Source organism: Oscarella lobularis, chromosome 1 (assembly GCF_947507565.1).
Source record: "Oscarella lobularis chromosome 1, ooOscLobu1.1, whole genome shotgun sequence".
Taxonomy (NCBI): Eukaryota; Metazoa; Porifera; class Homoscleromorpha; order Homosclerophorida; family Oscarellidae; genus Oscarella; species Oscarella lobularis.
In genome coordinates, this window is record NC_089175.1 from 1,551,855 (window position 1) to 1,579,204 (window position 27,350).

General features: G+C 46.3%; 13 protein-coding genes and 1 long non-coding RNA gene across 20 annotated transcripts; 5 read left to right on the forward strand and 9 right to left on the reverse strand.

Annotated features, from left to right (window-relative positions):
• Positions 1–43: 43 nt before the first annotated feature.
• On the forward strand, positions 44–6,697 carry LOC136199453 (uncharacterized). 6 transcript variants are annotated; one of them, XR_010673069.1, is made up of 15 exons: positions 44–416; positions 691–899; positions 955–1,021; positions 1,072–1,098; positions 1,152–1,681; positions 1,745–1,890; positions 1,965–2,159; positions 2,578–2,786; positions 2,843–2,886; positions 2,940–3,541; positions 3,608–4,659; positions 4,712–4,755; positions 4,811–5,592; positions 5,640–5,720; positions 5,786–6,695. It is a non-coding gene; the product is annotated as an uncharacterized lncRNA (long non-coding RNA). The 6 variants fall into 6 exon arrangements; XR_010673068.1 differs by having other exon boundaries at positions 44–277; positions 363–416; positions 955–1,098; positions 5,786–6,694; XR_010673072.1 differs by having other exon boundaries at positions 955–1,098; positions 1,745–1,964; positions 2,019–2,159; positions 5,786–6,697.
• LOC136199446 (iduronate 2-sulfatase-like) lies at positions 167–2,106 on the reverse strand. The gene is made up of 6 exons (XM_065989639.1): positions 1,711–2,106; positions 1,058–1,646; positions 983–995; positions 616–933; positions 455–557; positions 167–404 (listed from the first exon to the last, which is right to left on the reverse strand). The coding sequence occupies exons 1-6, from the start codon at positions 2,104–2,106 to the stop codon at positions 291–293; spliced, it is 1,533 nt and encodes a 510-aa protein (XP_065845711.1). The 3' UTR covers positions 167–290.
• On the reverse strand, positions 2,103–3,964 carry LOC136199449 (iduronate 2-sulfatase-like). Its single transcript, XM_065989641.1, has 6 exons — positions 3,574–3,964; positions 2,933–3,521; positions 2,869–2,881; positions 2,503–2,820; positions 2,353–2,455; positions 2,103–2,302 (listed from the first exon to the last, which is right to left on the reverse strand). Exons 1-6 carry the CDS (start codon positions 3,901–3,903, stop codon positions 2,192–2,194), a joined length of 1,464 nt encoding a protein of 487 aa, XP_065845713.1. The 5' UTR covers positions 3,904–3,964; the 3' UTR covers positions 2,103–2,191.
• On the reverse strand, positions 3,966–5,885 carry LOC136199445 (iduronate 2-sulfatase-like). The gene is made up of 6 exons (XM_065989638.1): positions 5,445–5,885; positions 4,804–5,392; positions 4,738–4,750; positions 4,376–4,693; positions 4,225–4,327; positions 3,966–4,176 (listed from the first exon to the last, which is right to left on the reverse strand). The coding sequence occupies exons 1-6, from the start codon at positions 5,883–5,885 to the stop codon at positions 4,066–4,068; spliced, it is 1,575 nt and encodes a 524-aa protein (XP_065845710.1). The 3' UTR covers positions 3,966–4,065.
• On the reverse strand, positions 5,943–7,761 carry LOC136199447 (iduronate 2-sulfatase-like). The gene is made up of 6 exons (XM_065989640.1): positions 7,369–7,761; positions 6,723–7,314; positions 6,651–6,663; positions 6,286–6,600; positions 6,130–6,232; positions 5,943–6,080 (listed from the first exon to the last, which is right to left on the reverse strand). The coding sequence occupies exons 1-6, from the start codon at positions 7,759–7,761 to the stop codon at positions 5,970–5,972; spliced, it is 1,527 nt and encodes a 508-aa protein (XP_065845712.1). The 3' UTR covers positions 5,943–5,969.
• Positions 7,745–9,279, reverse strand: LOC136199451 (uncharacterized). The gene is made up of 9 exons (XM_065989643.1): positions 9,059–9,279; positions 8,896–8,990; positions 8,745–8,837; positions 8,638–8,688; positions 8,530–8,588; positions 8,398–8,456; positions 8,201–8,344; positions 7,976–8,142; positions 7,745–7,912 (listed from the first exon to the last, which is right to left on the reverse strand). The coding sequence occupies exons 1-9, from the start codon at positions 9,213–9,215 to the stop codon at positions 7,802–7,804; spliced, it is 936 nt and encodes a 311-aa protein (XP_065845715.1). The 5' UTR covers positions 9,216–9,279; the 3' UTR covers positions 7,745–7,801.
• LOC136199443 (DNA mismatch repair protein Mlh1-like) lies at positions 9,275–12,935 on the forward strand. 2 transcript variants are annotated; one of them, XM_065989636.1, is made up of 22 exons: positions 9,275–9,390; positions 9,447–9,493; positions 9,551–9,641; positions 9,699–9,797; positions 9,945–10,112; positions 10,169–10,260; positions 10,315–10,357; positions 10,412–10,500; positions 10,553–10,665; positions 10,721–10,869; positions 10,928–11,026; positions 11,083–11,152; positions 11,209–11,455; positions 11,513–11,554; positions 11,620–11,720; positions 11,781–11,854; positions 11,905–11,939; positions 12,000–12,063; positions 12,113–12,208; positions 12,266–12,334; positions 12,392–12,694; positions 12,746–12,935. In XM_065989636.1, the coding sequence occupies exons 1-22, from the start codon at positions 9,322–9,324 to the stop codon at positions 12,884–12,886; spliced, it is 2,301 nt and encodes a 766-aa protein (XP_065845708.1). In that variant the 5' UTR covers positions 9,275–9,321; the 3' UTR covers positions 12,887–12,935. The 2 variants fall into 2 exon arrangements, with proteins under 2 accessions (XP_065845708.1, XP_065845707.1); XM_065989635.1 differs by having other exon boundaries at positions 10,315–10,500.
• Positions 12,936–14,304: 1,369 nt separating this feature from the next.
• On the forward strand, positions 14,305–16,779 carry LOC136199462 (beta-hexosaminidase subunit A2-like). The gene is made up of 12 exons (XM_065989656.1): positions 14,305–14,762; positions 14,909–15,022; positions 15,074–15,193; positions 15,252–15,368; positions 15,426–15,516; positions 15,569–15,686; positions 15,740–15,834; positions 15,901–15,974; positions 16,033–16,117; positions 16,176–16,349; positions 16,410–16,508; positions 16,564–16,779. The coding sequence occupies exons 1-12, from the start codon at positions 14,383–14,385 to the stop codon at positions 16,648–16,650; spliced, it is 1,554 nt and encodes a 517-aa protein (XP_065845728.1). The 5' UTR covers positions 14,305–14,382; the 3' UTR covers positions 16,651–16,779.
• LOC136199461 (uncharacterized) lies at positions 16,652–19,180 on the reverse strand. Its single transcript, XM_065989655.1, has 4 exons — positions 18,606–19,180; positions 18,454–18,555; positions 17,965–18,393; positions 16,652–17,902 (listed from the first exon to the last, which is right to left on the reverse strand). The coding sequence occupies exons 1-4, from the start codon at positions 19,171–19,173 to the stop codon at positions 16,701–16,703; spliced, it is 2,301 nt and encodes a 766-aa protein (XP_065845727.1). The 5' UTR covers positions 19,174–19,180; the 3' UTR covers positions 16,652–16,700.
• A 59-nt stretch (positions 19,181–19,239) lies between these two features.
• LOC136198111 (poly [ADP-ribose] polymerase tankyrase-like) lies at positions 19,240–19,780 on the forward strand. Its single transcript, XM_065988030.1, has 2 exons — positions 19,240–19,274; positions 19,324–19,780. The coding sequence occupies exons 1-2, from the start codon at positions 19,240–19,242 to the stop codon at positions 19,778–19,780; spliced, it is 492 nt and encodes a 163-aa protein (XP_065844102.1).
• Positions 19,765–20,512, reverse strand: LOC136199463 (dnaJ homolog subfamily C member 12-like). Its single transcript, XM_065989657.1, has 5 exons — positions 20,407–20,512; positions 20,278–20,353; positions 20,084–20,217; positions 19,952–20,030; positions 19,765–19,900 (listed from the first exon to the last, which is right to left on the reverse strand). Exons 1-5 carry the CDS (start codon positions 20,494–20,496, stop codon positions 19,809–19,811), a joined length of 471 nt encoding a protein of 156 aa, XP_065845729.1. The 5' UTR covers positions 20,497–20,512; the 3' UTR covers positions 19,765–19,808.
• Positions 20,513–20,531: 19 nt separating this feature from the next.
• LOC136199464 (FUN14 domain-containing protein 1-like) lies at positions 20,532–21,140 on the reverse strand. Its single transcript, XM_065989658.1, has 4 exons — positions 21,028–21,140; positions 20,906–20,981; positions 20,725–20,853; positions 20,532–20,670 (listed from the first exon to the last, which is right to left on the reverse strand). The coding sequence occupies exons 1-4, from the start codon at positions 21,108–21,110 to the stop codon at positions 20,593–20,595; spliced, it is 366 nt and encodes a 121-aa protein (XP_065845730.1). The 5' UTR covers positions 21,111–21,140; the 3' UTR covers positions 20,532–20,592.
• A 685-nt stretch (positions 21,141–21,825) lies between these two features.
• Positions 21,826–26,113, forward strand: LOC136199465 (SH3 domain-containing protein 19-like). The gene is made up of 30 exons (XM_065989659.1): positions 21,826–21,846; positions 21,906–22,004; positions 22,075–22,099; positions 22,154–22,233; positions 22,289–22,317; positions 22,367–22,465; positions 22,515–22,733; positions 22,783–22,809; positions 22,859–22,954; positions 23,015–23,099; positions 23,149–23,225; positions 23,280–23,316; positions 23,365–23,441; positions 23,493–23,517; positions 23,568–23,693; positions 23,745–23,824; positions 23,877–23,920; positions 23,971–24,008; positions 24,064–24,088; positions 24,148–24,175; positions 24,224–24,286; positions 24,348–24,416; positions 24,494–24,616; positions 24,672–24,720; positions 24,773–24,903; positions 24,958–25,046; positions 25,113–25,327; positions 25,382–25,443; positions 25,494–25,664; positions 25,718–26,113. The coding sequence occupies exons 1-30, from the start codon at positions 21,828–21,830 to the stop codon at positions 25,913–25,915; spliced, it is 2,505 nt and encodes an 834-aa protein (XP_065845731.1). The 5' UTR covers positions 21,826–21,827; the 3' UTR covers positions 25,916–26,113.
• LOC136199466 (vesicle-associated membrane protein 7-like) lies at positions 26,011–27,341 on the reverse strand. The gene is made up of 9 exons (XM_065989660.1): positions 27,254–27,341; positions 27,037–27,195; positions 26,904–26,961; positions 26,795–26,844; positions 26,652–26,739; positions 26,509–26,599; positions 26,385–26,452; positions 26,239–26,331; positions 26,011–26,173 (listed from the first exon to the last, which is right to left on the reverse strand). The coding sequence occupies exons 2-9, from the start codon at positions 27,180–27,182 to the stop codon at positions 26,111–26,113; spliced, it is 657 nt and encodes a 218-aa protein (XP_065845732.1). The 5' UTR covers positions 27,183–27,195; positions 27,254–27,341; the 3' UTR covers positions 26,011–26,110.
• Positions 27,342–27,350: the final 9 nt, after the last annotated feature.

A 27,350-nucleotide genomic window follows, 5' to 3' on the forward strand; every position in this document is an offset into this window, starting at 1 on the left:
TGTGTGTGTGTGTGTGTGTGTGTGTGTGTGTGTGCGTGTGTGTGTGTGTGCGTCTGTCTTTATATGTATACAGCAGCAGGAGTGTTTGTATCCACGTACTGTACAAGCGAGTTTGAGCAGGCGAGATGGGGCCCCCCGTATGACGTGTGTAGACAGCGTACGCTATCGAGAGATCAATTTTTTCTCGCTTTCTCACGAAAGGCCAATCCCTAAGCGAGATCGCAAGAACTAAAGCAGCCATGCATGCGAGCGACAGAAGAAGCATTCAGCTAGAAAGGTTCGTTGGCGTATTAGTCACGCGGCTCTTGGGGGAGAGCATCTCTCCATCCGGCATGGAGTTGCTTGCTCAGCTCTTCGACTAGGCTGTGACTACTGCTTTCGACAGCTAGATTGTGATTTTCCTCCTAAATCAAACGGTAATTATCTTTTGTAGAATAAAAACTAGACTTTTTACTGGATCTGCCATGTGATCATACAGCTCTGTGCCACTTAGCGTTGACCAGTCTGGTTTGTACGTTGGTGCTCCCTCGAATTTGGCCCATTCAGTGTAGCGATACCTTGGCATTCAATAATAATTAATTAAATGACAAGTGTTTTATCTTCTTCTCTTCTAACCTGTCTGTTCTCATAGTATAACCCATTACTTTGTTACCGTCCCTTGGGTACTGAGAAAACGCTTTCGTTTTCCAGGTTGGACTTTTGGGATCATCGATCAGCGGCATCAGACTCGTTCCTTCTCGACACAGCATCGTTTCTGTTGATTTTCCCTCTGGACAAAGCTCCAGCGGTGGAAGACCAGCCGCTTCTACGAGTGTGGGGAAAAGATCGACAAATTCCGTCAGAGCTTCGGTGACAATTCCTAGGTTTGTTTTGTCAGGAATATGCACCATCATCGGAGCGTGAGTAGCATCTTCAAAATTGGTATGCTTGCACCTAATAAGAGAACATTTCTAGAAGAGTTATTATTGGTTCTTATCCTTACCATTCACCGTGCTCTAAGTAGAAAAAAAAGAAGATGCAGGTAATGTTTTAATTAGAGACATTATTTGATTTTCACCTCCCAGTTGCCAGCCGTGGTCACCCCAGAACGAGATAATTGTATTGTTAGCCAATCCTAAAGTTTCCAGTTCACTCATCACCTTTCCTATTAGACTGTCAGTGAAGCTCAACGCAGAATAATAAGCCCTTCGAAGATCCTTGACGACTTGGGGCGGAAGAGTCGTATTGATGGCTCCCGATGCGTTCAACTTGGCGATGTCAAAGTAGTTCCTGAGTTCGCCGTAGCTTGTCCAGGCAACGGATGGCATTCCTACCGGAGCGTAACCGTTATCAGGAAGTCGAATATCGTCCGGCGAGTATAGCTCAAAGAATTCTTCTGGAGCGATGAACGGAAGATGAGGCTTGTGAAAACCGACGCCGAGAAAGAAAGGTTGTCTTCCGCTCACGGCTGCTGGGGTTAGTTGCCTGAGCGTCTCGATGGCGTGCTGCGCGATTTGCTTATCGGGTAAAGGATGCTCCTTTTCCATCGAGGCATTCACAGAAAACCAGCTGTGATTATGACGATTTGTTTCCCAGTAAGTGTCGGGGGCATGATAATAGGGAACGGACCAAGAAATAGGATCGTCGTTGTCTGAAGCAGATCCCGGCTATCGTCCACAAAAAAAGAAATGCAATAATAATGGTACGTACACATAATCTTGACGATCTTACATGAAATATTTTTCCCATTCCAACCGACATGTAGCCGTTGTCTTTAAAATGTTGCGGAATGGTCGTGAAATTGCCGCCGACTTTTCGAAAATATTTCACGAGATCATAGACGTGGGTAGTGTCAGGGCGACGCCCAGTGAGTAAAGAAGTGCGACTGGGTGAGCAGACAGCCTGTTGAACGTAAGCTCTTTTCAACACTAGACTCTTTGAGGCGAGCATGTCCAAATTTGGTGAATGCATTTTGGGATGAACAGGTGAGGGAAAGTCTGGACCAAGAAAGCTGTTGAGCTCTGGCCTCATGTCATCAGAAACGAAAAAGAGGACGTTCATTTTGGCTGAGCATCTGAGGGCCAGCAGTAGAAAGAGGCCAGCAACAAGGGAACTTGGTCTCGTCATTGAGAAGGCAATTGATATTGATGTTAGACTATTCTAAGAAAAACACAACAAAGGTAACGTTTCAGTTGAGAATGCAGGCGACTCTTTATTCGTTTTCGAGAGGCAGAGCATTTCTCCATCCAGCGTGGAGTTGCTTGCTCAGCTCTTGAACCACGCTGTGACTACTGCTGTCAACAGCGAGATTGTGGTTTTCCTCCTAAATTAAAAAAAGTTTTTTTGAGAAATAGCAGAAGCGTTTCTCGTTACTGGGTCTGTCATGTGATCGTAGAGCTCGGTGGCGTTTAAAGCCGACCAATTGGGCTTGTATTTTGGAGCTCCTTCGAATTCGACCCATTCAGTGTATCGATACCTTGTTGTTACATTAGGCAGCATAAGTTACGTACATATTTTTCTAACCTGTCTGTTCTCATAGCATAACCCATTATTTTGCCATTCTCCCTTGGGTACTGAGAAAACGCTTTTGTTTTCCAGGTTTTGCTATTGGGATCATCGATTAGCGGCATCAGACTCGTACCTTCTCGGCACAGTGTCGTTTCTGTTGATTTTCCCTCTGGACAAAGCTCCAGTGGTGAAAGCCCGGCCGCCTCTACGAGTGTAGGAAAGAGATCGACAAACTCCGTCAGGGCGTCCGTAGCAATTCCTTTGTCCGTCTTTCCAGGAATGTGCACCATCATTGGAGCGTGAGTAGCATCTTCAAAATTCGTATGTTTGCACCTAGCAGAATAATTAACTCTAGAAGAGTCGTCATCGGATATTCCTTACCATTCGCCATGCTCTAAAGTAAAAATGAAAAAATATAATTAATTTTTAAACATTGCTTTTTCACCTCCTAGCTGCCAGCCATGGTCACCCCAGAACGAAATAATTGTGTTGTCAGCCAGTCCAAGATTCTTCAGTTCATCCATTACCGTTCCAATGAGAGCGTCAGTAAAGCTCAAGGCGGAGTAGTAGGCCCTTCGGAGGTCCTTGATGACTTGAGGTGGAAGGGTCGAATTGATAGCTCCCGAAGCATTCAATTTAGCAATGTCACCGTAGTCTCTGAGTTCTCCGTAGTTTGACCAGGCTACGGGTGGCATCCCCACCGGAGCATAGTCGTTGTCAGGAAGACGAATGTCTTCTGGCGGATAAAAGTCGAAAAATTGTTCTGGAACAATGAATGGAAGATGAGGCCTATGAAAACCGACACCCAGGAAGAAAGGTTTCTTTCCACTTTTAGCGTCTGGAGCCAGTTGCTTGAGAGTCTCTGTCGCATGTTGAGCAATTTGCTGATCAAGCAGAGGATGCTCTTTTTGCATGGATTCATTTACAGAAAACCAGCTGTGCTTTTTGCCAAATGGGTACCAGAATCTGTAGTTGGCGCGGTAATAGGGAACAGACCAAGAGATTGGATCATCATTATCAGAAGCAGATCCCGGCTACAGAAAGCATGATAAAGGTACCATATGATGCATGTACAGGCGATCTTACGTGAAATATCTTTCCCATTCCAACCGACATGTAGCCGTTGTCTTTAAAATGCTGTGGAATGGTTGTAAAATTGCCGCCGACTTTTCGGAAATATTTCACGAGATCGTAGACGTGAGTGGTGTCAGGGCGACGCCCAGTGAGTAAAGAAGTGCGACTGGGCGAACAAACAGCCTGTTGAACGTAGGCTCTTTTCAACACTAAACTCTTCGAGGCGAGCATGTCTAGATTTGGCGAATGCATTTTGGGATGAACAGGTGAGGGAAAGTCTGGACCAAGATAACTGTTGAGTTCTGGCCTCATGTCATCGGAAACGAAAAAGAGGACGTTCATTTTGGCTGAGCATCTGAGGGCCAGCAGTAGAAAGAGGCCAGCAACAAGGGAACTTGGTCTCGTCATTCCGTGTCATTTGATATTGATGTTAGACTACTGTATTCTTAGTCAGAAGAAAAACACGACAACGGTAACGTTTCAGTTGAGCATGCAGGCGACTCTTTATTCGTTTTCGAGAGGCAGAGCATCTCTCCATCCAGCGTGGAGTTGCTTGCTCAGCTCTTGAACCACGCTGTGACTACTGCTGTCAATCGCGAGGTTGTGGTTTTCCTCCTAAATCAAAACAGTCGTTTTTTGAGAAATAACAGGTTTTCTCGTTACTGGATCTGTCATGTGATCGTAGAGCTCGGTGGCGTTTAAAGCCGACCAATTGGGCTTGTATTTTGGAGCTCCTTCAAATTCGACCCATTCAGTGTATCGATACCTAGGTTGTTGCATTAGGCAGCATAGCTTACGTACGTATTTTTCTAACCTGTCTGTTCTCATAGTATAACCCATTATTTTGCCATTCTCCCTTGGGTACTGAGAAAACGCTTTTGTTTTCCAGGTTTTGCTATTGGGATCATCGATTAGCGGCATCAGACTCGTCCCTTCTCGGCACAGTATCGTTTCTGTTGATTTTCCCTCTGGACAAAGCTCCAGCGGTGAAAGCCCGGCCGCTTCTACGAGTGTAGGAAAGAGATCGACAAACTCCGTCAGGGCGTCCGTAGCAATTCCTTTGTCCGTCTTTCCAGGAATGTGCACCATCATTGGAGCGTGAGTAGCATCTTCAAAATTCGTATGCTTGCACCTAGGAGAATAATTCTAGAAGAGTCGTCATCGGATATTCCTTACCATTCGCCGTGCTCTAAAGTAAAAATTAAAAATATAATTAATTTTTTAAACATCGCCTTTTTTCACCTCCTAGCTGCCAGCCATGATCGCCCCAGAACGAAATAATTGTGTTGTCAGCCAGTCCAAGATTCTTCAGTTCATTCATTACCGTTCCAATAAGAGTGTCAGTGAAACTCAAGGCAGAGTAGTAGGCCCTTCGGAGGTCCTTGATGACTTGAGGTGGAAGGGTCGAATTGATAGCTCCCGAAGCATTCAATTTAGCGATGTCACCGTAGTTTCTGAGTTCTCCGTAGCTCGACCAAGCTACGGGTGGCATTCCCACCGGAGCATAGTCGTTGTCAGGAAGACGAATGTCTTCTGGCGGATAAAAGTCAAAGAATTGTTCTGGAGCAATGAATGGAAGATGAGGCTTATGAAAACCGACCCCCAGGAAGAAAGGTTTCTTTCCACTTTTAGCGTCTGGAGCCAGTTGCTTGAGAGTCTCTGTCGCATGTTGAGCAATTTGCTGATCAGGCAGAGGATATTCTTTTTGCATGGATTCATTTACAGAAAGCCAGCTGTGCTCGTGACCAAACGGGTTCCAGAAGCTGCGGTTGGCATGGTAATAGGGAACAGACCAAGAGATTGGATCATCATTATCAGAAGCAGATCCCGGCTACAGAAAACATTATAAAGGTACTGTACGATGCATGCACACGCGATCTTACGTGAAATATCTTTCCCATTCCAACCGACATGTATCCGTTTTGTTTGAAATACTGCGGAATGGTTGTAAAATTGCCGCCGACTTTTCGGAAATATTTCACGAGATCATAGACGTGGGTAGTGTCGGGGCGACGCCCAGTGAGTAGAGAGGTACGACTAGGTGAGCAGACAGCCTGTTGAACGTAGGCTCTTTTTAGAACCAGACTCATTGAAGCAAGTACATCCAAATTTGGCGTGTGCATGTTTGGATGAACAGGCGAAGGAAAGTCGGGACCAAGGTAGCTGGCCAGTTCTGGTCTCATGTCGTCAGAGACGAAAAACAAAACGTTCATTTTCTTTGCAGCAGAGCAGGTAAGCATCACGAAGAGGCCAGCAACAAATAAGCACCTAGATATTGCCATTGTCAAATCACCGTTTATATCAAACGTCGAGAAGATTTGCATTTTATTAAGATGCGCGACAGCCGCGTTCGAAAAAAAGCAAATACTTGTCGAAATGACGTCCGACAATATGACATCAGCGACCCTTTAGTTTCTTTGGAAGGGTAAATCACGTCTCCACCCAGCATGGAGTTGCTTACTCAGCTCTCGAACTAGGCTGCGACTACTGCTGTCAACAGCTAGATTATTGTTCTCCTCCTAAATCAACTGTTGGTCAGATTTCTAATACGGCTGAATACGCATTTACTGGGTCATTGATGTGATCATAGAGTTCAGTGGCGTTCAAAGCCGACCAAGCAGGCTTGTATTTTGGAGCGTACTTAAATTTGACCCATTCAGTGTATCGATACCTTGAGAAGACACATCAGAGCGAATACTCATTTCTCTCTTACTGCTTTTCAACCTGTCTGTTCTCATGGTGTAACCCATAATGCCAACAGGTCGCGGAAATTGAGAAAACGCTTTCGTTTTCCAGCGTGAGGTGTTCGGGTTATCAATCAGCGGCATCAGACTTTCACCTTCTCGACACAGTACCACCTGAGTTGAATTTTCCTCTGGGCAGAGTTCGAGTGGCGGAAAACCGGCTGCCTCTACAAGCGTTGGATAGAGATCGACGAACTCAGTCAGGGCTTCGGTGACAATCCCTTCGTCCGTTTTTCCGGGAATGTGCAGCATCATGGGAGTGTGGGTAGAGTCTTCGAAATTAGTATGCTTAGTCCTGAAAAAAAGTCACGATTTTAACGAGTCATTGAAACAAGCATCTCTTACCATTCACCGTGCTCTAAGAAAAGAAAAACAAAAACTATTTGCACGCGGACGTCGGTGACCTAACTTTCCTACCTCCCAGTTGCCAACCATGGTCACCACAGAACGAGATGATGGTGTTCTCAGCTAATCCCAAGACCGCGAGTTCGTCCATGATCGTTCCAATGAGACTGTCCGTAAAGCTCAAAGCGGCGTAATAACCTCGACGAAGGTCTTTGACGACCCCAGGCGGAAGGGTGGAATTGATAGCTCCAGTTGCATTCAACATTGCAATATCGTGGTACTCTCTAAGTTCTCCGTAGTTTGACCAGGCGACGGGCGGCATTCCCCACGGAGCATATTCATTGTCAGGAAGATTAATATCATCTCGTGGGTATAGGTCGAAGAATTGTTCTGGAGCAATGAATGGAAGATGTGGCTTATGAAAACCGGCAGCCAAGAAGAAAGGCTGCTTTCCACTCTTCGCTGCCGGAGCTAATCGTCTGAGCGTCTCCAAGGCATGTTGTGCAATTTGCTGATCAATCAGAGGATGGTGTTCGAGCACTGATGCATTCTTGATCGAAAGCCAACTGTGGTTGCGATGAGACAGTTTCCAAAAGGATCTGTCGGCATGCCAGTACGGAACTGACCAAGAGATAGGATCGTCGTGGCCAGACGACTTTCCCGGCTATCATTATAGACAATCAACGCGCTAATCTGAAGTCATTTTCAAAACTCTTACGTGAAATATCTTTCCCATACCAACCGACAGGTAGCCATTCTGTTTGAAGTACTGCGGAATGGTTGTGAAATTTCCGCCAACGTCGCGAAAGTAAGGACTGCTGAGATGGTATACGTGCGTGGTATCGGGGCGACGTCCAGTGAGAAACGACGTGCGACTGGGCGCACAGGTGGCCTGTTGAACGTAGGCTCGTTTCAACAGGAGACTCTTCGAGGCGAGTGTGTCCAAATGTGGCGTGTGCATTTTTGGATGAACAGGCGAGGGAAAGTCGGGCCCCAGATAGCTAGCCAGTTCGGGTCTCATGTCATCAGAGACAAGAAAGAGAACGTTCATTTTTGCAGAGCAGTCGACGGCCAAAACCGACACCAGAAAGGCGACAAGGAAGACCTTCATTGTTTAACAAAATTGATATAAATTGTCAAAATGTAAACAGTTAACCATTTCCGTTATTGGGAGTCTTCAAAACACAGACAGCTAGACTAACGGCAACCACGGCGCAGATAGCCACCCAAGCAGAGAACAAACCGAGCCAAAACTGCTTGGCCTGCACGTAAGAGAAGACATTTTTTACATAGGTATGTATACAATACTACGTTCTCAAGCAAACCTTCACGTAAAGACGAGCACTGCTAGAACGCTCCCGCTTCTCGTTTCTATAAGAGGCTTCAGCGTCGTCGTCATCTTGTGCAGAGTCTTCAAGTTCTTCGTCTTCTTCTGCGCTCGTCGTCATAGCATCATACGATTTTCCCCTCATTTTTTGATATTCTAATTTAGCTATAATAAATTGGTCATACAGGCAAAAAATAAGTAGCATAGAACTTGAAGAGCTCACATGGAAATACAATGTATCCCTGGTGAGCGGCTTCGGCAATAAAACCAAATATGAACAGCAAGATGAGAAAGCTTATAGGTGCAGCAAGGGTGCTTGGAAAACCGTAAACTTGCACCATTGCTATGCCAGTGAAGAGAGCAGACACTGTGAACAGTTTATTTAGCTAAAACCTAAATGGTTTTCGTTTAGGGACTTACAGGCAAGGACGCTTGCTATCAGAGCAATCAGTCGATGCATCCAGTTGAAGAGCCAGCGCCTATAAACAAGAAGCAATGCCAACGATGAAGGTAATAAAAATAAAATCTCTGTACATCCTGAAAGCGTCTTACCGTGGGTGAGGTCTTCCGTCGGGGAGAGTTGGATTTGGTCTCATGAAGGCCACGACAGGCTAAATGAAAAATAATCAGAATTAACGATGCTAATATAGTCATTTCTACTTGCAAAAACGCAAGAGATATGGCAAATATGCCGCACAGAGTGTGAGGTTCCTAGAATCGAATAACGAAGATGCACGTGATATCCAAAAGAACGCAATGTTCCATACAATCGGAAATCCCTCGTGTCTATGAGCGTAGGCAATCAAGCCTAGACTGCATGAAATGAGAAGAACGGCTGTGAGCGCAGCAGCTCGATGAGCCTGAAAATAGGAGGAGCCGTCGATCAAGTTGAAAGATGAGACGAACTTTCAAAATCACCTGAAACCAGCCTTTTGGATAAAGAGAACGCAGATAGCGGGCAATAAAGACGGCCCAGGGGATGAAGCCGAACCAAGCGAGACACATAAAAGTGCCTGAGATGGGCGGGGAAACGCGCATGACGTCATAGATATGTTGCTGGATTCTGCGACGTTCATCGTACCGTGGAGTCGATGCAATTCCCAATCCAAAGCATCCGATGCATTGTTCGACGAATTTGCATCGTGCGCGAGCCGATAGTCGCCTCTTTTTCCGTCAGAAAGAGAAACGACGTGAAAAAGAAGGCCGATGCACGCAAAAAAGCTTCGCCACTGCTGCATTTCGAAAACGGCGCTCTGCAGTACGAGTGGTGTTCCCTCGTAGCGCCGCTCAGGGCGTGGTCGAGTTCTGGGCTCCCGTACGCTGAGCAACCCGTAGGATGTAAAGATGTCTGCTTCTCCGTCGAGTATCCGACGGCTAGACGAGGCCGTAGTGAATCGCATAGCAGCTGGAGAGGTGCTAACGTTGCCTTCGGAGCACTCTCTTTCGCTGAGACGCATTGTCGCGCCTAGGTTATTCAGCGCCCTGTGAATGCAATCAAAGAAATGATCGAAAACAGGTGATTCGAATTCGAAGCTCAGAAAAAATCGTCTAGAGCAGGGGGTTTTGGTTGAAGTTTGGACGCGAAATCGACTACGATTCAAGTCGTTGCAAAACAGGGCGGATTGAAATTGATTCAGATTCAAGACAACGGAACGGGAATCAGGGTATAGTCAAAGAGAAGCACCAAATACGACTCGCAAACTGTCGCTTACCCTCGCCAGAAAGAAGACATGGCGATAGTGTGCGAACGGTTCACGACGAGCAAGCTGGAAAAATTCGAGGATTTGACGTCAATACGAACATACGGTTTTAGAGGAGAGGTACGACACTGTAGCATCTATCTGACTATATCCAGCCTCTGCATTAGCAGAGACCACACAGTACCATACCCTACATGTAGAAGTTATCGGTCTTTTGCATGGGTGGCCTATGATGAAACAGTTTGACGATTTTACTCTGTTATTTAGGCTCTTGCCAGCATTAGTCACGTTGCCCATGTCACCATAACAACGCGTACGGCCGACTCTCAGTGCGCCTACAAAGCGCACTACAGCGACGGACAGCTGACTTCTTCAAAGCCTGGAGCCAGTGCTGAACCCAAGCCATGTGCAGGAAATAAGGGCACTCAGATTACTGTACTATTTCTCTCTACATCGTTCTCGATGCCTAAGAGAATGCCGCTATGGTCTAGGTTGAAGATCTGTTTTACAATATACCTATACGTCGTCAGGCATTGCGTGGTGGCAGCGAAGAATATGCAAAGATTGTCGATATGATAAGCAAGTAAAGAACTCGTTGACCCATAAACCGACGGCGAAAAAATTCTGCTCTTTTTAGGTACGCTATCCACAATTCTGGAATTTCGTTTACTTTGAAAAAAGTAATGGGTAACAATACGCAATTTTTTTGTATTTTGCATTCGTCTTCTGTGCAGCAAGGAGAGGCGGTAGCCGATGTTCGAACGGCAACCGGTTCCGCGTATCTTGACAATATTAAACTTATCTACGGAGCTACTATAGCTAGGTTTATTGATTGAAACAGACACTTTATGATGATAGCTCATAATTTGCCCCAGAGAGCTACTGGATATCAAGCACGAAAGTGAAAAACTGGCTTTTAAACTTTCAGGCTATGTGACCAGCGCCAATTTTTCGACGAAAAAGTTTCTGTTTGTTCTATTTATTAATCGTACGCCATCGACATTCTTTATGTTGACCTGAGTGACGCCATTCATTTCTTATAGATCGTTTAGTTGACTGTGTCTCTCTTAAAAGGGGCATCGAAAGCGTCTACGTGGCCTATCTGCCAAAGCACTCTCATCCGTTCGTGTATCTGAGCCTCGAAGTTGCTCCTCAAAACGTTGACGTGAACGTTCATCCGACGAAACACGAAGTGGGAGCTTTGCACATAAACTGGGAGGCTTTCTTGGAAAAATTCGTGGTCAAACTAGGTTCATTTTTTGCACGAGGATGCAATTGTTGAAGCTATACAGGAAGTTATCAAGGATCGACTAGTGAATTGCAATGAATCTCGCACTTTTACTCAGAGGGCAAGTACAGTACGTTCAATAGATAAATGAAGGCCAATTTTTTGGTTTAATTTTAGACTCTCAAGCCTGGATCTCTGGTTTCTATTCCTTCGGAAATGACGTCAAAAGCGCCTGCAAAGACTTCTAGTAGGAATTTTTGCATAGATTGTTTGTTGTCTAGTGGGTCACGGTTGTTTCTCTAGCCGCTCGAGTGTACGATCACCATCTCGTCAGAACCGATTCCCGAGAACAGACGTTGGACGCGTTTTTGCCCCCAGCGTCATGTTCGCAAGAGGGAGATTTGTCAACGGAAGTTTCTCAGTCCGGAGGAGCCTCGGAAACTCGGCGCTTAGCTGCCGAATCCACTCACAGCAGAGCAACAAAAACGACGTCTCAGGACGATAAGGAAACAGAGGTTATGGAGGTAGATGAACTGCCTGAGAAAAGCAGGTATGAGACACCACCGTCTTTTTTCCTGTCTGTAAGAATGTGGGACTTTTTTTCAAGGTCCCCTGTGAAGAGAAAAAGAGATGTTGAGGAAGAAGGCGGGTATTGTGATCAATGTACTGTAACTTTGAATCTCTTTGCTTATCTGGTGTGTTTCCTTTGCAAAGAGAAGAAAAACTTTCCGGTCTTAATCAGCCGCATCGTCGACTCATTCGTCTGAGGAGCATCTTGAATCTTCGGCAAGCTGTTATGGATGCTGAACATCAAGGTGATTTAATTAATTCTGAAACTCTTGTTGAAATTCTCTTGTGAGTGTTGTTCTCCTAAGGTCTGAGACAGTTATTTCAGAACTACAAGTTTGTTGGATGCTGTACGGACAATATGGCTTTGATGCAGCATCAGGTAAAGTGGCATTGACTCTAATGAACCTTAATCAGCTCTTTCTTTTGCAGACTAAATTGTATATTGTAAATTTTTCCAGATTGAGGTACCCCTGGTTTAGAGAAAGTCCTTGTATTGAAAGGTACCTATTTTATTTTCTTTGAAGCAAAGAGTTGTTTTATCAGCTTCTGCTGTTTGATTTCGGAAACTTCGGTTCTTTGAAGCTTTCTGTGAGCTAGAGTTCTTTGTCACGTATTCACAAAGGCAAATCACTTTTAGGAGCCTCCTCTTATATCTGAATTGGCTTTACTCAGTCTGGAGCAGCCGGACAGCGAATGGACTCCAGAGAATGAAACCAAAGAAGAAGTGGCAGAGGTCAGTACTCATCAAGAGATAATAATAATATGCAGCCAAACTAGCTTACACATTTAGTACGTGATGGATCTACTGGGATCAAAAGCGGACATGCTACAGGACTATTTTTCAATAGAAATAACGGACGTGTGTACTGTTTGTGTGTGTGTGTGTGACTGACAAGAAGCATCTTGTTTTTTCTAGGAAGGGCGTTTGGTTTCGATTCCGTGGCTGCTGGATCGGTACGTGCCTGACTTGGCTGGATTGCCTTCACTTGTTATGCATCTGGCAATGGACGTGAATTGGACATCTGAAGAGGCCTGCTTCAAATCGTTTTCTCAAGCGGTTGGAGACTTTTACCAATTCAAACCCACCCAGGAGCAAATCGAAACGGAGAAACAGAAGGAAGACTCAGAAGATGAACCTGAAGATTTGCCTAGAAGTCGATGCGATATTGTAGGGAAAGGTGATCAAGGAGATAGAGTCACACTGTCAGACAACGAAGACGTAATTCAAATTTGAATAAGAAACTCTGATTTCTAATGAATGGATTTTTAGGGATGGAAGTGGATTGTTGAACACGTGCTCTTTCCAGCGTTTCGTTCCATATTGTTACCGTCAAAGAAGCTAACAGAAGATGGCACGATTGTCGAAGTAGCCAATCTGCCAGATCTCTACAAAGTATTTGAGAGATGCTAATTAGTAGAGCCTTAATCTTTCCGGATATAATTTTCTCATCAGCATTCCACGACGCAATCCTTCAACCAATCTCTACGTCCACATACCCCTAGTCTTTGCAACGCGTTTATGTATAGTTCGATGCCAATCCTGGGGAGATTCCGAGCGGTTTAGGCTTCGACGACGGACTCGAGCGCGTTTCCTCTTAGGAACGACCCTGCAATCCACGAAATGCGACGTTGTATAGCGCGAAGAACTGAGCTGAAAAGTTCTTTGCTCAGATCGACGCTTTTCTATTGAACGCCATTTTTTGCGTTGCCCCGCGGTCACGTGGATGCGAGGATCGATTGGCAAACTTTTATTTGAGCAAATAACGGGTACATAAAGGCACCTACAAACCTACACTAACGAGAACCTTTTCTACCTGGCTAATTTATATTGAATATGTTCTGTTCTTCACGCTCTTCGATCGTCGCGTCTTTTTCTTTTATCCGATCGACTAGAAAAAAAGAGCTTAGCTACTGTAAATTTAATCCGTATACGTACCTTTTGGTTGCGCCCGTATTAGCGTAACCCAGGCTACACCGCGCGGAGGTTCGGACGCTTCGTAGCCCAGGGAAGTCTTCGCAAAGCGATGACCCCCTTCCAAAAAATGTCGGGCGAGTTGCGACGTCATCGGCCACCCCAGCAGTACCCACCTGGATGAGAAACGGCCCCTAATACCGAGTCCCCCGGTGCGCTGGTACCAAACCCTTCGGTATGTCTTCCTGGGAAGAACCGGGGCTTGAGAGGTGGAGAGCGGCTGACCACGGTTTGTAGGAGTTGACAGAAAAGACGTGCAATGCCCAAACCGAAGTCTCCTGAGCCAAATCATCCTCAGTCTAATCGTGCCTCTCGGGTGAGAAAAGTGCCGGCAACCAGGCCATTTATGAACACCCCCTCCGAGCCGTACCCACTCTGCCTAGCGCGGATCGTGCTCGTTGGCAACAATAAGACGTTGGCGATTTTTTTGCCCAGTGCGTAAACCGAGGCCGAAACCCCCCATCGCCCTGCTTACAGGCTCCGGCACGGATAAACCGTGGGCCACGCTGATCCAACGATCCAGACTGCCTTTTGCCAAGCTCCCGAGCCAGTCCGTCAAGGACGAGACGCAGATTGCTCCGCGCCGCATCCACCTTCGGCCGCAACTGAAGGAAATCGGTGTGCGCTTCGCTTTTGAACAGTGTAGCCCCACCCAGTTCGCTCATTGGTCCGCTGTGTCACGTGAAGCGCGCTCATTGGTTCACTACCGCATAGGCGCGATTTCTTACCTGTTAGGTTACAAGTAACTGCCACTTTAGAAATTATGATGCAATCGTCACGCGAGTGACGCATGATCGACCGCGCCCAAGATGGCGTTCTACTGCCTAGAAGCAGCTATAGTTCAAAGCAAGCAACCAGTACGTAGATCAAGGCTGTTGGATTGGAGACAATAGCGGATTAGCATCCATGGTCTTATCCGGGGTCATTGGAAGAAAATGGTCCTTTTCAAGCCTTTTCTCGCCGTTCTCTTCGCCACGTTCTCGTGCAAAGCGGTGTCTGAGACAGTTTGGCCAGTTCCTCGCTCTCTAACTTGCGAAGGATCCCCAATTCGCCTTTCCTCCGACTTCGATATCGAATCGTCCAGCGAATCGTCTCTTCTCGCGACGGCGATCGACAGATACAAGACCCTAATAAAAAAGCAGGAGATCTCATTGTCTGAGCCTCGCTCGCAAGAGCGGAATTCGATCGAAGTCGTGAAAGTGACGACTGCAAGCGACGACGAGTCGCTGAACGGCGACACGTCGTACGAATACTGGATCAACGTGACAGCCGACGGCCAGGTTTCGATCAAGGGAGCCTCAGTATACGGAGCAATGTGCGTAGACGCAGAAGAGTACCATGATGGACCCTCCCACATCCTGCTCCCACACGTAGTTAGATGCAAACATTGCATGATTTCTAACGTCATCAAGTGCCTAAGTAAAGAGAGATTATTAGGAGTAGGTGAGGTGTTAATTCTAGGTATGGAATGGAGACGTTTTCTCAGTTGGTTGTGAATGGAAGCGTCGAGTGTTCCACGGTTGAAATCCACGATTTTCCCACGTACAGGCATCGCGGTCTGATGATTGATACGGGGTGAGCGTGTTTTTGTCCGTGTCTATAATTTTCACTGCCGATTGACTTTAGACGACGCTTTTTTCCTGTTCCGCTCGTCTTCAGTCTTCTGGATGCAATGAGCTACGTGAAAATGAATGTGCTTCACATGCACCTGTCGGATTTCTGTCGATTTTCTGTTGAAAGCGTCCTGTATGTCTTCACATAGTCTAGTTCCCCATACTTATAAGAAGTTGTAATCTATAAAAAGATATCCTGAGCTTACAGCGGGATTGAAAGGCCAGTACTACACTCAGGCGAATATCAGTAGTATCATCGAGTATGCACGCGAGAGGGGAATAAGAGTCATGCCCGAAATCGATTTACCGTATGTGATAATAAAGGAAAAACTGCAACATCTCTTTGATATGATCTAATGTTATAGGGGTCATTCTAAAGGACTGGAACCGTTGTCTTCCCACGGTTTGCTAGAGTACTGCAATTCTTACCATACTGAAATATATGACGATGCCAGGGTTGGTGTTCACTTCGTCTCGTTTAATTTTTGTTAAGAATTTTTGTGACTAGAATACGTCCCTTTACACTCTGCAGAATTTGCTCGCCGAAATTGCGGCTCTCTTTCCCGAGCCCCTTTATCACATCGGCTGTGACGAAACAGCCGTTATTGGAAACTGTTCTCTGCAAGGCAAGCGGTTCTCTGTCCCTGTACGACCCAATTGCCTGATCATAATCGTATAGCTACACAAAACCTGGAGAAAAAGTTGTTTAATTTTACTAGTCATCTTATGAAGACTCCTGTCGCTTTTGAAGAGGCTTTCTTTGAAACGAAATCGGTTTGAATTCTATGCGTCTTTAGCAGTCATAGGATACTGTACTTTATCGACTGTCCTCTCGTATAGGCGGATCGTTCTGTCATCATCCAGACGTGGGAACACTACACTGCTTTTGATGTCGTCAAACAAGGTGTCTACGCGTAGGTTAATGCGTGTGAATCTGTTTTAGTACGTCAATGTAAAGAAGTGCTTCTTTAGCATTGAAAACAACAAGCATAATTTCTATCTCAGTGTGGAGCCTTTGATTGACGTAAAGGACGTGTGGACTGACATAGCGGTCAATGTAAGGAATGTCAACCATTTTGTGTCTTTGTTGATCTGACAGAAATTTCTGTGCAAAGATGTCCTCTGATCAGGAGCGATCGCTCTTACTCGGGGGTGAAATTTCGTACTGGACGGATAACTACTGTCCAGTTTCTCAGTGCCAGCCACACTTGACTAGACCTAAGCCAGAAGCTTGGTGGATGTATGATACGCAGCACGACGATGCGTTTTCCCAGTCAGTCAGCAACATGGTACGCCAGTGATTTATCTGACCGGCGATATGTATTCCTCTCCGTGCTTTTGATTTCTAGATTTGGCCTCGCAGCATTGCTGGTGCTGGCTCATTTTGGAACTACGTTTCCTCTCTAAGCAGCGATGATTTCTTAGCTCGTTATCACGCTCAGAATGAGGTACTGTGTGCACGTTTAGCTCGAGGGGGCTTGACAATTTTTGGCTTATTTGCAGAGACTCACTGAACGTCACGTCATCACTTGTCCCACTGCATGCGTCTGTGACGTTCTCACCAAATGCGGCAAACCGTATTCTCAATGAAGATATTTCTTATTTGTGTAGTCAGACACAATAACTAACACTTTCAGATACTAAAAGAACGAATACCCGCACACACGGACAACAAGCAAAAGCACCAGAAACAGAACTAATAGAAAATGCGGAAAATGTCTCCATTGAAAAGTTACGCCGCTCGTTCTCACGGAGAAGCGCCAATGCCAGATGATCAAGGCAATTAATCTGCCGGTGGTAAGCCCGATAAAAACGAAATCTCCACGAGTGGATGGGTGTGGTGTGACGGCAAAGGACGTAATGACGGCAAGAAAGGTAAGAAAGGCTTTGCCAGGAAAAATATAACGCCAGGTGCTCGTGTTATTGCATCCGGTAAAAATATCTGCCAAGACCATGATGAATAAGACGAGGGTTGTCATCTTTTCGTCATATTCTTCAGAAGGTGGACGGCTAATGTGAGACTGAGGTATTATGACCAGCAACAACAGAACAAACCATGCCAACGGGATAGAGGCGGCAATTAGGCGTTTCCACGTATTTAATAAGCTCTCTTCTTTTTCCTTGGGAAGACTTGATCCTTTTGCCAGGCCCCGATAGTAATTGGCCATTTTCATATCAAAAGCAAAAAGTGCAAAAGCCACGTGAAATATGAGAAGGCTTGTAAAAATTCCGAACACGTCAATAAAGCGAATGATGACATTCCAGCGCGGCGAATCAATAGCTGGGTAGTCCAGGAAATCAAGAAAAATCAGCAGCGAGACTTCAAAAAGACAATGCGTAAAGTGGCTACGCAGCAATAAGGTCAGATCCGAGTCCAGCTGGCGGTAAACGTGGCGCACTGTGTTGTTACTGTTGAGTTTGCGATATTTTGCTTCATCGTGAATTTTGGAATCGTAGAAGAATTTCAATAGCGGAATATGCGACGATGAAAACTGCACCTTCCACTTGGACCATTCGGTCGGGGAGACGTGCAACGTGGCGATCGTCTTGTACAGACACGGAATGACGAAGACGATACGAAAGAAAGCCTTCGCAAACGAATTCATTAGAAAAAGACGCATGGAATCCTCGGACAACGAATCCGCAACTGCCAGCGCACACTGGGTGAGAAAGACGACTACGACGATGATGTGAAAAAAGGTTTGTTCCAGACTTTCAGACATAATCTTTCGTAGCATGTTATGGCCCCAAAACGATCTGACGCAGAGAATGTAGTGAGGCTCAGTAGCGTTGTCGCCTGGTGGTGCACCATCTCGGACTTGGCCACCGGGTGGGCACCAACCTACGGACACAGAGAGAAAACCATAGGTGGAAGAGTGACAGACTCATTGTGCATTTACTGACCGTTGGAGACCAGTTCACATGGAGTGTATGGTCCAGCACTGACCGGGTTGGCGGATTCACACAGGCATTTGTGAAGACACTCAAGGAATTTCTTTTTGGTCTCCGAGTGATATCGTAGAACTGCTGTCGAGCAGAGAACTTCTGGTACTTCTGCTTTGCTATCTGCTAGAATGGTGACGATACGAAGATTGCCATCAAGAAAGTACTCTTCTGCCTTTTCCAGCGTTGCTTTGACGTCAGGTGATATGCCACCGTTTACTATGACAACTAGAGCGTCGATCTGACTTAGGTCGTCAACCAACGTCTTTGTTGAAAATGGTATTTTGCTATCTGTCAGTTTGGCCTTCATGTCTGCGGGAATTGACTTGGAAAGAAATACGATCTGCTTAGTTTTCAAATCGTCCACAAGCGAATTTGCAGCAGAAATGTCTACAAAGACAAAACCCTGATAAAAGCACAGTACTAAGGTCTACTGTGCAGACAGTATACCGGGTTTAGGAGGAAGCGAAATGGATTTTTCGACTTTTCTCTTCTTTTTAGGTTGTTCCTTTTGCGGAAAGAGATTCCTACGTGCCGCCGACTCCTTAGTCGCTGAAAAAGATAGATATCACGACACTTCTCATTGAGTGCATAGGACCTACGCTTTTGAGCCGAATTTGAAGGAATGGAAGGTCTGCGATCACCAGGCGACTTAGAAGGATAGCGTTGATGTTCTTGCGCCCTTCGTTCGACGGTTTCGGCCAAAGAATTTTCATCGGCCGATTGAAGCGCCTTGATGAAATGTCCGACGTTCGAATTCGGGCGTCTTCTTTTCCACAGTTGAATGGCCGAATCGCATTGACGTTTCAGATTGTCGGGATATTTCACTTCGACGCTGTCCAAGTCGGCTTCAGACAAGCCGAGACCCTCGCGGGCGAAGTCCTTCCACCGTTTGCCCAAGCTACGATAGACCGGCTGCGTATACGAATCGATCAAGGGAGAAACATAGTAAAAAGGGTCCGGTGGGCTTTTAGATGCCGCCCCTTTGGCTTTGTTTTTGGCTTTTTTCTTTTCTGGACAGCTGTCTTCGTCGGCATTTACCATGGCATTTCGCACCCTTCGTCGCGCGTCCGCGTCGGATTTAGTCCGCGACGGCTCCGATTCGCGTTTCTCTTTTTCTGATGACTGCCTACTCAGAGACCTTTGAGGAACTCGGGTCCACTCCGTCATTGTTAGAAGCACGGCCGCACGCTAAAGCAAATTTACGAGTGTACACACCCATCCGGTCCGGTCGAGATGTCGCTCACGTACGATAAGAAAGCAGAAGCTCAGTATAACGATGGAACAGACTCATATCTATGTTCTAGCATCTACCTTTAGAAAACTCGCGGAGGGGTCCCTTAGAGAGTTGCGAGATCGTACAAGCGCTCTCGCCGCACAGCTTAGCCCAGAAATGCGAAAAGAGTGGGACAACGCTTGTTTATTCTGGTCGTCCATGAAAGACAACGAAGAGATCTGCAAATACATGCTGGAAAACGGAGCCGATCCAAATTGGATCAGCTGGGACGGCATGACGAGTCTTCATTACGCCGCAGCGAGCGGCCGAACATCCATTCTCAAACTCCTCTTGAGTAGCAGCTGCATCAGAGTGGAAGCTGAAGACGACTGGGGCTTTACCAGTCTATGCTATGCGGCAAGTCGTGGTAAGGAGGAGTGTGTTAGGGAACTGCTTGGAGCTGGAGCTAGTCGAGAACACCGAACCAAGTCAGGAGAGAGTCCCTATGATTTGGCTAGTAAAGGGGGGTTTGACGACGTTGCAACGGCTCTCAAAGTGTAGTTTATGCTTTACAATATCTCAGTAGGTATCAAATTTGGTATTTTCTAAATTTCTCTAAAGTCTTTGAGTTCGTTTTCTGGCGAAATGTTTCTTTTCCCACGTGTAAATCGTTTTTTTCATCTGAAGACGTAGAGAGTGTTAGGAGAAAACGTCTCCAAATTTTCTCCATACTTTTTGACGTTGGTTGCTTCTCGTGCGATGCCTCCTCTATTGTTCTTTTCTTTTTCGGTTCATATGCCCAATGCATGGACTGGAAGAGATGAATTTCAACAGTATCGCGCGCTATCGACTGCACATGGCTACCCTTTCCATTCGTCCCTCGAGCCACGCGCTAAACGGCACGTCCAGACCACTTCGCCGCCAAAGATCATACTTTTTCCTTTTCTCTGGATCTGATAGAACGTCTCGAGCGTTCTGCAGCCTCATAAACGTCTTCACTGAAGAAACGACGTTGAGTTCCCCAAAGGGGGCCCCGGTATCTAATCTAGTGTTTTTACCAGCGTCCGGCTCGTCCGATTTATCGGGATGACATAGAAGAGCCCTTGCCTTAAATTCGGCATTGATTTGTTCAGTCTAGAGTTCAGATACGTAAAGAATCGTGTGTCTGATGGAAAGGGAGTCCTTACAGAGGACAGTTCATCGCAGCCAAGGACCCCATACAGATCCTCCTCTTTTTCGACATTTGCTCGTCGGACAATGGCATCTAAGTCAGCCATTGGCTGCCAAAACGTTTCTCCCACACATGATTGACTTCAATGAGAGACATTGATCTTTTTATTTTTTATAGATAGAGTACAAAAGGCAAAAGTTAACTAGAGAAGAAAGCCGAGTCCAAAGCCAGCCATAAATCCAAGTGATAGATACTGATGAGTTTGAGCAAAGCATTTCATCTGTCGAAGATGCAATAGCAAGTCAATGGCATAGTAGGTTTGAGTCAAATTCACCTTCTTTAAAACTTTCTTAAAACCCTCCTGATGTTCCCGTTGAATGTTTGAAGTCGTTTCCTTCCACTGTTTCACGTCTTTGTTGATTGCTGTCCAGTGCACAGTCACGTATCCCTTATTGTGAAGGTACTGCAATAGGATGAATGATTGTCAACTTCTTTGTCTTAGGTCAACTACGTACGAGTAATAGCAACGATCCTCCGGCTACAGCACAAGCTGCAGCGCCACCAAACTTTTTCAGAAGGTGCCCAGAAAGCCTAAAACACGTGGATGCACGAGAAGGGTTAAAATGAAATCTTTTACCAGCCTGGAATGCATGCAATTCCAGCTTGGACGTAAGGCGGTTGAGACAGCAGAAGAGGAAGGCCATTCGGTTCTGATGCCATTGCTTCTAACGTGCGCACAGACCTTTCTGGTAGAGGCCACGCCCATGTCGATTAAACCTTCTTGCTCGAGCACTGCATAGACTATGCTAAAAGGTATAAATTGTCTAAAAAATAGTACACTGCACAAGAAGTTAAAATTAGCTGGTAGTTATTTATAAAACTATTGACTAGAGAATTCCTGCAGAATGGCTTTGAATTCAGGAGATTCAACAACAGGTTCTACTAACAGATAGCCTACACCAACTCCAGCAAAAAATGTGAGTATTGGATATTGGAAACTCTATGCAAAGAACAGTCAATCATCACAAAACCAGCCGGACACATTTACGTCTGTTGAACTGGATACAGGTCTGTTGTACCGATGCCAGTCGTTGAAAATCTGGTTCCAATGGACTCTGACAGAGACATATCCGAATACTCCGAGCAACTAGAAAATTTTTAGTAGAAAAACCACGACGTTCAGAACTGTGCAAACAAGTTGCTGCTCACAAGAAGAGACAATCCTCCAACTGTTGCACCTCCTGCAGCGATGACGATCTCTGTAGAGTACTTTTTCAGTGCATATCCAGCACCTCTAAATAAAGATTGTTTAGTGCAACAGCTGCACATTATTATGCTCACACTCCAGGAGTAAAAGCAAGAAGCGCTTGTATTTTTGCCTTCGTGCTCCAGGGCGTGCTCATTTGCGCTCCGTATTCTCTACCGTGCGCTAAAAGAATGTCGGACGATCAAAACGGTGGGACTCTCTACTCAAGGCAACTCACATCGAAGTGATCTTCATATCTTTCTCAATAGGAAGCGACGCGGAGGATCTGCCTCCCATTCCACCTCGTCCAGACGAGCCAAAGAAGCCGGGTCGACCGACAGCACGTCCCGCAAGACCACCACCAGGAGGTACGAAGCAGAAACCCGTTTGCAATCCAGAAACGCGCTCGAAGCGTGCTCATTCTTTGTCTACGTGCAGCCAAACCTTCAGTGCCGACTACCCGGTAGGCGTCATCGCGCGAGAGACAGTGAAAAAGAGATTCATCTTTCTTCTTTAGTCCGACAATAATTTCCAGTAGACCGAAAGCTGATGACGAGCCGAAGAAACCGCCGCCTATTCCTCCATCTCGTCCAATAAGTGAGCACGCAAAAAGACGGCGTCTTTGTGTGTGACATCTCCCTAATAATTCTAGGCAGTGCCTCTCCTCCGACGATGAAAAAAGTAAGAGAATTTTTCCAACTGTTTTGCTGACTAGTTTGGGTTTGAAAAGCCGCCTGTGCCATCGATGAGGCCACCGGCGAAGGAAACGAAAGACGATGACGAGGAGAATCCCGACGACGAAGGGGAAAAGCAGGAGAACACAAAACAGGCAGCAACAACTAAAAAAAATATTCTAATGAATGAGTGTCTTGTTTTAGGCTCCCCCACCTAAACCTCGTGCTCCTCCCTCTCGACCCGGACCGCCGCCACGACCCGCGCCTTCAAAGGAGAAACGCGAGGAGGAGCATGAACCTTCGAAGGCGGAACGGCCGTCCAAGCCGCCGCCTCATTCCAAAGCGAAACCGGACGTGCCGGAAATGCGACCGAGAAAAGGCACGGCGCCAAGGCCGTCGCCGCCTAGAAAACGACCAGAGAAGGTACGCATAAGAACCCAAGTCAGGATTTTGATTAGAATGTGTGTTATAGGCAAATGCTAGTGAAAATTCAGCGCCAGTAAGTATATGCGTTATTTTCAATTTAGACAATACATTTGTTACGGCAGGATCAAACCGAAGAGGAGGTTGAAAGTGGTGCCGGTACCGGTGGGAAATCTCCGCCTCAAAAACCCAGGCCAGCACCTCCCAAACGAACTCAAGCTGTAGAGAGACTTATACACTGAGTGTTCTCCACGAAAACCAGACGCGATTTCTTATTGTAGAGTAGCATTAGTGGCAAAGAAGATAAGCCAAAGCCAAAGCCTCCTGCTCATCGTCCTCTTCCAAAAAGTCGTCCTACGGAACCAGGTATTTTATTTACCCAGAGTTCACCTTGCAACTTGTCTCTGCACTGTAGAAGGAGATGGGGAAGAAGGCTCCGAATCCGCCGAGCTTGCTCCGAGGCCGAAGCCAAAGCCGAAGCCTTCTCCAACGGTACCCACGTTTCAAACGTCGGCGTTTTTCGTGCTCAATAGCTAAATTATTTAGCCTGCGAAAGATCATAGCGATGACGAAGATTCAAAGGGTTCGCTCTTCTCTCTGCTCAAGCGTAGCGAGACTAAATCTTTGATAGACTCCGGCAAGAGCACTGTAGCCAAACCGGTTCCTCCAAAGCGAGCACCACGACCGACAAGGGCAGCCGTTGAAGAGGTACAGATTATATAATGTGTACAGGCCTTGCTAAATTCATTTGACCTAAAGGACGATACTGAAGACGTTTTTGAAGGTTCGTCTACCGGTTGGATTAAGCTTATTTTACTATGTGTCTTCCACTAGAAAAGGAACGCGGGTCTCCACCGGAAAAGAAGCGTCCTCCTCCTCCGTCGAAACCCGGACCGCCGAAAAAGCCGCCGCCAGCCGCAGCCAGGCCTCCGCCACCGAAGAAGAAAATCAGTCACCAAGGTGAGCTTTAGGAATCGAGTTTCAGTGCGTATGATGACGTAGAGATGGTAGGCGACGAGGTAAGAGAAAAAGAGACGTCGGCAACTAAACCGAAACCGAGACCTCCACCACCTGCTGTCATAAAACGCGAAGTACGAGAGTTGGAAGATCTAGTATGTCACTAAATGATGTTTCTCTTACTAGGGTCCTGGTCGGCCTGGTCGACCGGGTGGGGCACCACCTCCAAAGTATTTTGTAGTAGAAGTCATTGGTTTCGGAATCTATCTTTATGATCTAGGCGACCGCCGCTTAAAGTTGAAAATTCGACCGACGAAGGTTAATTGAAAGATACGCGAGTAGACAGTGTTGTCACTGCAATTTTTTTCTGTAGGACAATCTCGTCCCAAGGCTTCAACGTATGATTTTTTTGGTAACGTATCTAGGCTTGCACAACACTCTCTTTTGTTTTTTGCAGACGACGACTTTCGGCAAAGGCTGTCGAAGTAATTTTATTCGCTCAAAAGAAACAATTGACCTAATCTAGTTTGTAGCTCGACCCACCTCCTCCACTTCCGCCACGACCAGGGCCAAGTCACATACTTTTCCGTTACACAGTAAGTAATCGAAAAACTTTAGTCCTTTGAAATTCAAGAGAGCTTGGGGATCGTTTATTAGTGCAAAGATCCTCATGGCATCGCTAACGTCGACTATTTTCCGGAAAATGACGACGAACTTTCGTTTTCGGTAATTGACGCAAACACACACGCATACGTATCTATAATTCACATTGGGATTGCGCATCGAATATCTTTGCTTTACAGAAAGGCGACATCATTGTCTTCTTGAGCCGCATTGACGACAATTGGCTGATGGGACGCAACAACACCGCCGAAGGAATGTTTCCCAAAAAGTTTGTTTCAGTCGTCAAAGGTCTTCCTGGACAGGTACGTATCCTCATTCAATTACCGAAAAAAAACCGCTAGTATCTTTATTCTTTAGGGAAATCCGACGTTTCCTAGTGCGGTCGGAATATACGACTTCGAAACAGGTAACACCCGTGCTGTTTTCAATTTTGTTTTTTCTGTACGTACACTGTATAGAATCTTCGGACGAACTCCCCTTCATTGCTGGCGATATCATCCGCCTGCTGGATCGCGTCGACGACGCGTGGTTCAGGGGGAGCATTGGCAGTGCCGAGGGCATCTTTCCAGCCGACTTCGTCGAAATTCTCGTATGCGAAATCGAAGATAATACGTATGGGCGCGGTGTCAGTATTCACAAACAGGTCGATCTTCCTTCTTCGACTTCAAAAACCGTGACCTACGCCGCTCAAGAGCAGCAGTCGTCTAATCAGCAAATGACAGAAAGGCTATCGTACGTAAAACTCTCTAATTCACGCGTGTCTGCTTTCACGTTTGGGGCTTTTATTGTTGTCGCTAGGGGACCTCGCTGTCGAGCCAAGTTCGACTTCTCGGCGGAAAGCGACAACGAGTTGAATTTCTCGGCGGGGATGGAAATCAAATTGATCGATCGTGTCAGCGGCGATTGGCTGAAGGGTTCCATTGGCGACAAAGTAGGCATTTTTCCTGCCTCTTTCGTCGACGTTCTTGTCGCTTTGCCGGAGAAGATCGACGACGGCAAAGCGGAAGGCAACGGTAAGTGAAACGAATTGTCGCACCTCTTCGACTTTTTCATGTCTTTTTCATAAGGTCCATGGGCTGTTGCGGAGTTTGATTTCACAGGAGAAAACGATGCAGAACTATCTTTTCAGGCAAAGCGACCACTTCTACTAACCGTTCAAACTATTTAATTTTTTCTCAGGCTGGCGATTCCATCACCGTCTTGCGTCGCATAGACGCCGACTGGCTCGGAGGAAATCTTAGAGGCAAAGAGGGTCGATTTCCCGTCGCCTACGTCAAGCTCGACGCGAGCGCTCAATTAATTGCCGACGGCGAAGAAATGGTTCGACTTAGCCGACACTACAGAGCCTCGGTAAAAATGACTCAAGCTCGTCCGTCTAACACGTTGCTTACTGAGTTCTCCAGACAAGCGATCCCACGGCGGGACCCCATTGTATAGGTACATTTGATTTTGACGGGCAGGAAGGCGAGTTGTCGTTCAAAGTCGGCGACGTCATCGTCTTGACGGAGCGGGTGAACGACGAGTGGCTCGTCGGACGGCTGAACAATCAGGAGGGCATGTTTCCCGTGGCGTTCGTTGACGTTGTCATGGATCTTTCGTAAGCGGGAAAGGGGGGTCCTCTCGTCGACCACGTGCACACACGCTACGATTTATATAAGACTACGGCACTCCTAAACGCTGATGCAAAAAAGGAGACTCTGTTTCTTTTCTTTTTTTTTCTGGACAAATGACACAACGACAGCGTACATACACTCGGCGCAAGACGACATACGAATTACAGTATTTTTTCCCCCCTGCTACTTGCATTTCTTAAAGCTGAATCCACCGCACGCCGCCACGACGATAAAGAAGATGACCAGCTTCGAGAGAGAAAAGAATGCACGTCATCTCTGTTCCTTAGAATTTCGTTCTGCTTCCGACTCACCAATATAATCACAACGAGAAGGATGGTTATCTTTGCGTTCTTCCACCACATAGCTCGCGCCAGTCCACGACTACTCTTCTTGAAAGTCATGGCCTATAGGTAAAAGTACAGTCGAATGTATCATTGGTCCTTGAGATCTGACTTACACTGTGACTAAGATCTTCTGTCTTGTCAACCAATAGCTCGAGCTTTTCTCCCCTGTTGGCGACGAGGTCTTGAAGAATCAAAGTTATCAGTGGGTCTGATTGGTATAGTGGGTTTTTTGCTGACCGATGTTTTTCACCATGATGCCCTTCAGTTCGTCTAGCTGGTCCTGGACTTTTGTCATATGGTCTGCTTTCCGACTCTCCGAATAGTATCTCTGCAAGTATGACATAGAAAAAATAATTTATTTAGAACTCAGGCTAATTCACCATTCGGGTCGACAAGACTCGAGAGAACTCCGTATCCATGGCAAAAGGCAGTGCAGTGTGAACCCTACTGGCATACTGCTTCTGGAATCTGCCAAAAGCGATACAAAAATTTCGAAAGCATTAATTAAATATAACCCGCTCACCTTCCTTTGACATCTTCCAGATACATGAAAGCAGTCGAACGTTGAAAGTCCTTGCATGAGAAATCGACTACTAAGCGATCGAAGCCTTCACGTGACTCGGAGGACTTACGTCGGTCGTTATGCAAAGGTACACGATCCCATCTTCGCTTATGTAGTGAAATAGGTAGCTAGATAGAATAAAGAAGAAAAGAAAAGACAATTCGCATTTGATTCTTCGATCGAGGGGAGTTTCGCTTCGAGACCTCGAGTGCGTGTAGGTTAGTTTGGCGTTCTCCGGTGCAATGCTGCGCAGGATCTGTTCGGCCACTTCGGCGAAGTTGCCCGTGCAGCTCGCAAAGCGAGCGAGAATCGTCGTGCCTCGAGCTACGACGCTGTAGAGAATCGTCATCGCGTAACGCTCACTAGAAAAGCAAAAGACTCGATGCCAGACACTTAGACAGCCTAGTTGAGAAGTCGTACGTTTGGAAATTCTCCTCGCGAACGAGTTTCTCTGTTCGTCGATCTCTCCCTACAGCGCGCTACAGCGGATGAGAGAGAGAAACACCTCCTCTCCACT

Excerpts from the sequence above, each read along its gene's own strand:
- LOC136199451 (XM_065989643.1), bottom strand. The coding sequence starts at position 9,215 with ATGCAGCAGTGGCGAAGCTTTTTTGCGTGCATCGGCCTTCTTTTTCAC. Across the intron at positions 8,689-8,744 it reads GACACGAGGGATTTCCGATT|GAACCTCACACTCTGTGCGG; the intron begins GTATGGAACATT and ends ATTCGATTCTAG. Across the intron at positions 8,143-8,200 it reads GGGATACATTGTATTTCCAT|CTAAATTAGAATATCAAAAA; the intron begins GTGAGCTCTTCA and ends AATTTATTATAG.
- LOC136199464 (XM_065989658.1), bottom strand. The coding sequence starts at position 21,110 with ATGGCATCAGAACCGAATGGCCTTCCTCTTCTGCTGTCTCAACCGCCT. Across the intron at positions 20,982-21,027 it reads ATTGCATGCATTCCAGGCTG|GCTTTCTGGGCACCTTCTGA; the intron begins GTAAAAGATTTC and ends CACGTGTTTTAG. Across the intron at positions 20,854-20,905 it reads GAGGATCGTTGCTATTACTC|TACCTTCACAATAAGGGATA; the intron begins GTACGTAGTTGA and ends ATCCTATTGCAG.
- LOC136199446 (XM_065989639.1), bottom strand. The coding sequence starts at position 2,106 with ATGACGAGACCAAGTTCCCTTGTTGCTGGCCTCTTTCTACTGCTGGCC. Across the intron at positions 1,647-1,710 it reads GAATGGGAAAAATATTTCAT|CCGGGATCTGCTTCAGACAA; the intron begins GTAAGATCGTCA and ends TGTGGACGATAG. Across the intron at positions 558-615 it reads TATACTATGAGAACAGACAG|GTATCGCTACACTGAATGGG; the intron begins GTTAGAAGAGAA and ends TTGAATGCCAAG.
- LOC136199462 (XM_065989656.1), top strand. The coding sequence starts at position 14,383 with ATGGTCCTTTTCAAGCCTTTTCTCGCCGTTCTCTTCGCCACGTTCTCG. Across the intron at positions 15,023-15,073 it reads GGTCTGATGATTGATACGGG|ACGACGCTTTTTTCCTGTTC; the intron begins GTGAGCGTGTTT and ends GATTGACTTTAG. Across the intron at positions 16,350-16,409 it reads CCCAGTCAGTCAGCAACATG|ATTTGGCCTCGCAGCATTGC; the intron begins GTACGCCAGTGA and ends TTTGATTTCTAG.
- LOC136199466 (XM_065989660.1), bottom strand. The coding sequence starts at position 27,182 with ATGACGATTCTCTACAGCGTCGTAGCTCGAGGCACGACGATTCTCGCT. Across the intron at positions 26,600-26,651 it reads GAGTCTTGTCGACCCGAATG|AGATACTATTCGGAGAGTCG; the intron begins GTGAATTAGCCT and ends TCATACTTGCAG. Across the intron at positions 26,332-26,384 it reads CAGAAGATCTTAGTCACAGT|GCCATGACTTTCAAGAAGAG; the intron begins GTAAGTCAGATC and ends TTTTACCTATAG.
- LOC136199443 (XM_065989635.1), top strand. The coding sequence starts at position 9,322 with ATGTCTGCTTCTCCGTCGAGTATCCGACGGCTAGACGAGGCCGTAGTG. Across the intron at positions 9,391-9,446 it reads ATCGCATAGCAGCTGGAGAG|GTTATTCAGCGCCCTGTGAA; the intron begins GTGCTAACGTTG and ends TGTCGCGCCTAG. Across the intron at positions 11,456-11,512 it reads GAACTGCCTGAGAAAAGCAG|GTCCCCTGTGAAGAGAAAAA; the intron begins GTATGAGACACC and ends CTTTTTTTCAAG.
- LOC136199447 (XM_065989640.1), bottom strand. The coding sequence starts at position 7,761 with ATGAAGGTCTTCCTTGTCGCCTTTCTGGTGTCGGTTTTGGCCGTCGAC. Across the intron at positions 6,233-6,285 it reads TACACCATGAGAACAGACAG|GTATCGATACACTGAATGGG; the intron begins GTTGAAAAGCAG and ends TGTCTTCTCAAG. Across the intron at positions 6,081-6,129 it reads ATGATCACATCAATGACCCA|GAGGAGAACAATAATCTAGC; the intron begins GTAAATGCGTAT and ends CAGTTGATTTAG.
- LOC136198111 (XM_065988030.1), top strand. The coding sequence starts at position 19,240 with ATGTCGCTCACGTACGATAAGAAAGCAGAAGCTCA. Across the intron at positions 19,275-19,323 it reads GATAAGAAAGCAGAAGCTCA|AAAACTCGCGGAGGGGTCCC; the intron begins GTATAACGATGG and ends ATCTACCTTTAG.
- LOC136199449 (XM_065989641.1), bottom strand. The coding sequence starts at position 3,903 with ATGAACGTCCTCTTTTTCGTTTCCGATGACATGAGGCCAGAACTCAAC. Across the intron at positions 3,522-3,573 it reads GAATGGGAAAGATATTTCAC|CCGGGATCTGCTTCTGATAA; the intron begins GTAAGATCGCCT and ends TGCTTTCTGTAG. Across the intron at positions 2,303-2,352 it reads ACGATCACATGACAGACCCA|GAGGAAAACCACAATCTCGC; the intron begins GTAACGAGAAAC and ends TTTTTAATTTAG.
- LOC136199445 (XM_065989638.1), bottom strand. The coding sequence starts at position 5,885 with ATGCAAATCTTCTCGACGTTTGATATAAACGGTGATTTGACAATGGCA. Across the intron at positions 5,393-5,444 it reads GAATGGGAAAGATATTTCAC|CCGGGATCTGCTTCTGATAA; the intron begins GTAAGATCGCGT and ends TGTTTTCTGTAG. Across the intron at positions 4,177-4,224 it reads ACGATCACATGACAGATCCA|GAGGAAAACCACAACCTCGC; the intron begins GTAACGAGAAAA and ends GTTTTGATTTAG.
- LOC136199465 (XM_065989659.1), top strand. Across the intron at positions 24,721-24,772 it reads AATATACGACTTCGAAACAG|AATCTTCGGACGAACTCCCC; the intron begins GTAACACCCGTG and ends TACACTGTATAG. Across the intron at positions 25,665-25,717 it reads GCCGACACTACAGAGCCTCG|ACAAGCGATCCCACGGCGGG; the intron begins GTAAAAATGACT and ends TGAGTTCTCCAG.
- LOC136199463 (XM_065989657.1), bottom strand. The coding sequence starts at position 20,496 with ATGGCTGACTTAGATGCCATTGTCCGACGAGCAAATGTCGAAAAAGAG. Across the intron at positions 20,031-20,083 it reads TCGAGGGACGAATGGAAAGG|TCCATGCATTGGGCATATGA; the intron begins GTAGCCATGTGC and ends CATCTCTTCCAG. Across the intron at positions 19,901-19,951 it reads GAAGCAACCAACGTCAAAAA|ATGAAAAAAACGATTTACAC; the intron begins GTATGGAGAAAA and ends CTACGTCTTCAG.
- LOC136199461 (XM_065989655.1), bottom strand. The coding sequence starts at position 19,173 with ATGACGGAGTGGACCCGAGTTCCTCAAAGGTCTCTGAGTAGGCAGTCA. Across the intron at positions 18,556-18,605 it reads TTCAAATTCGGCTCAAAAGC|CGACTAAGGAGTCGGCGGCA; the intron begins GTAGGTCCTATG and ends TATCTTTTTCAG. Across the intron at positions 18,394-18,453 it reads TTCGCTTCCTCCTAAACCCG|ACATTTCTGCTGCAAATTCG; the intron begins GTATACTGTCTG and ends TTGTCTTTGTAG.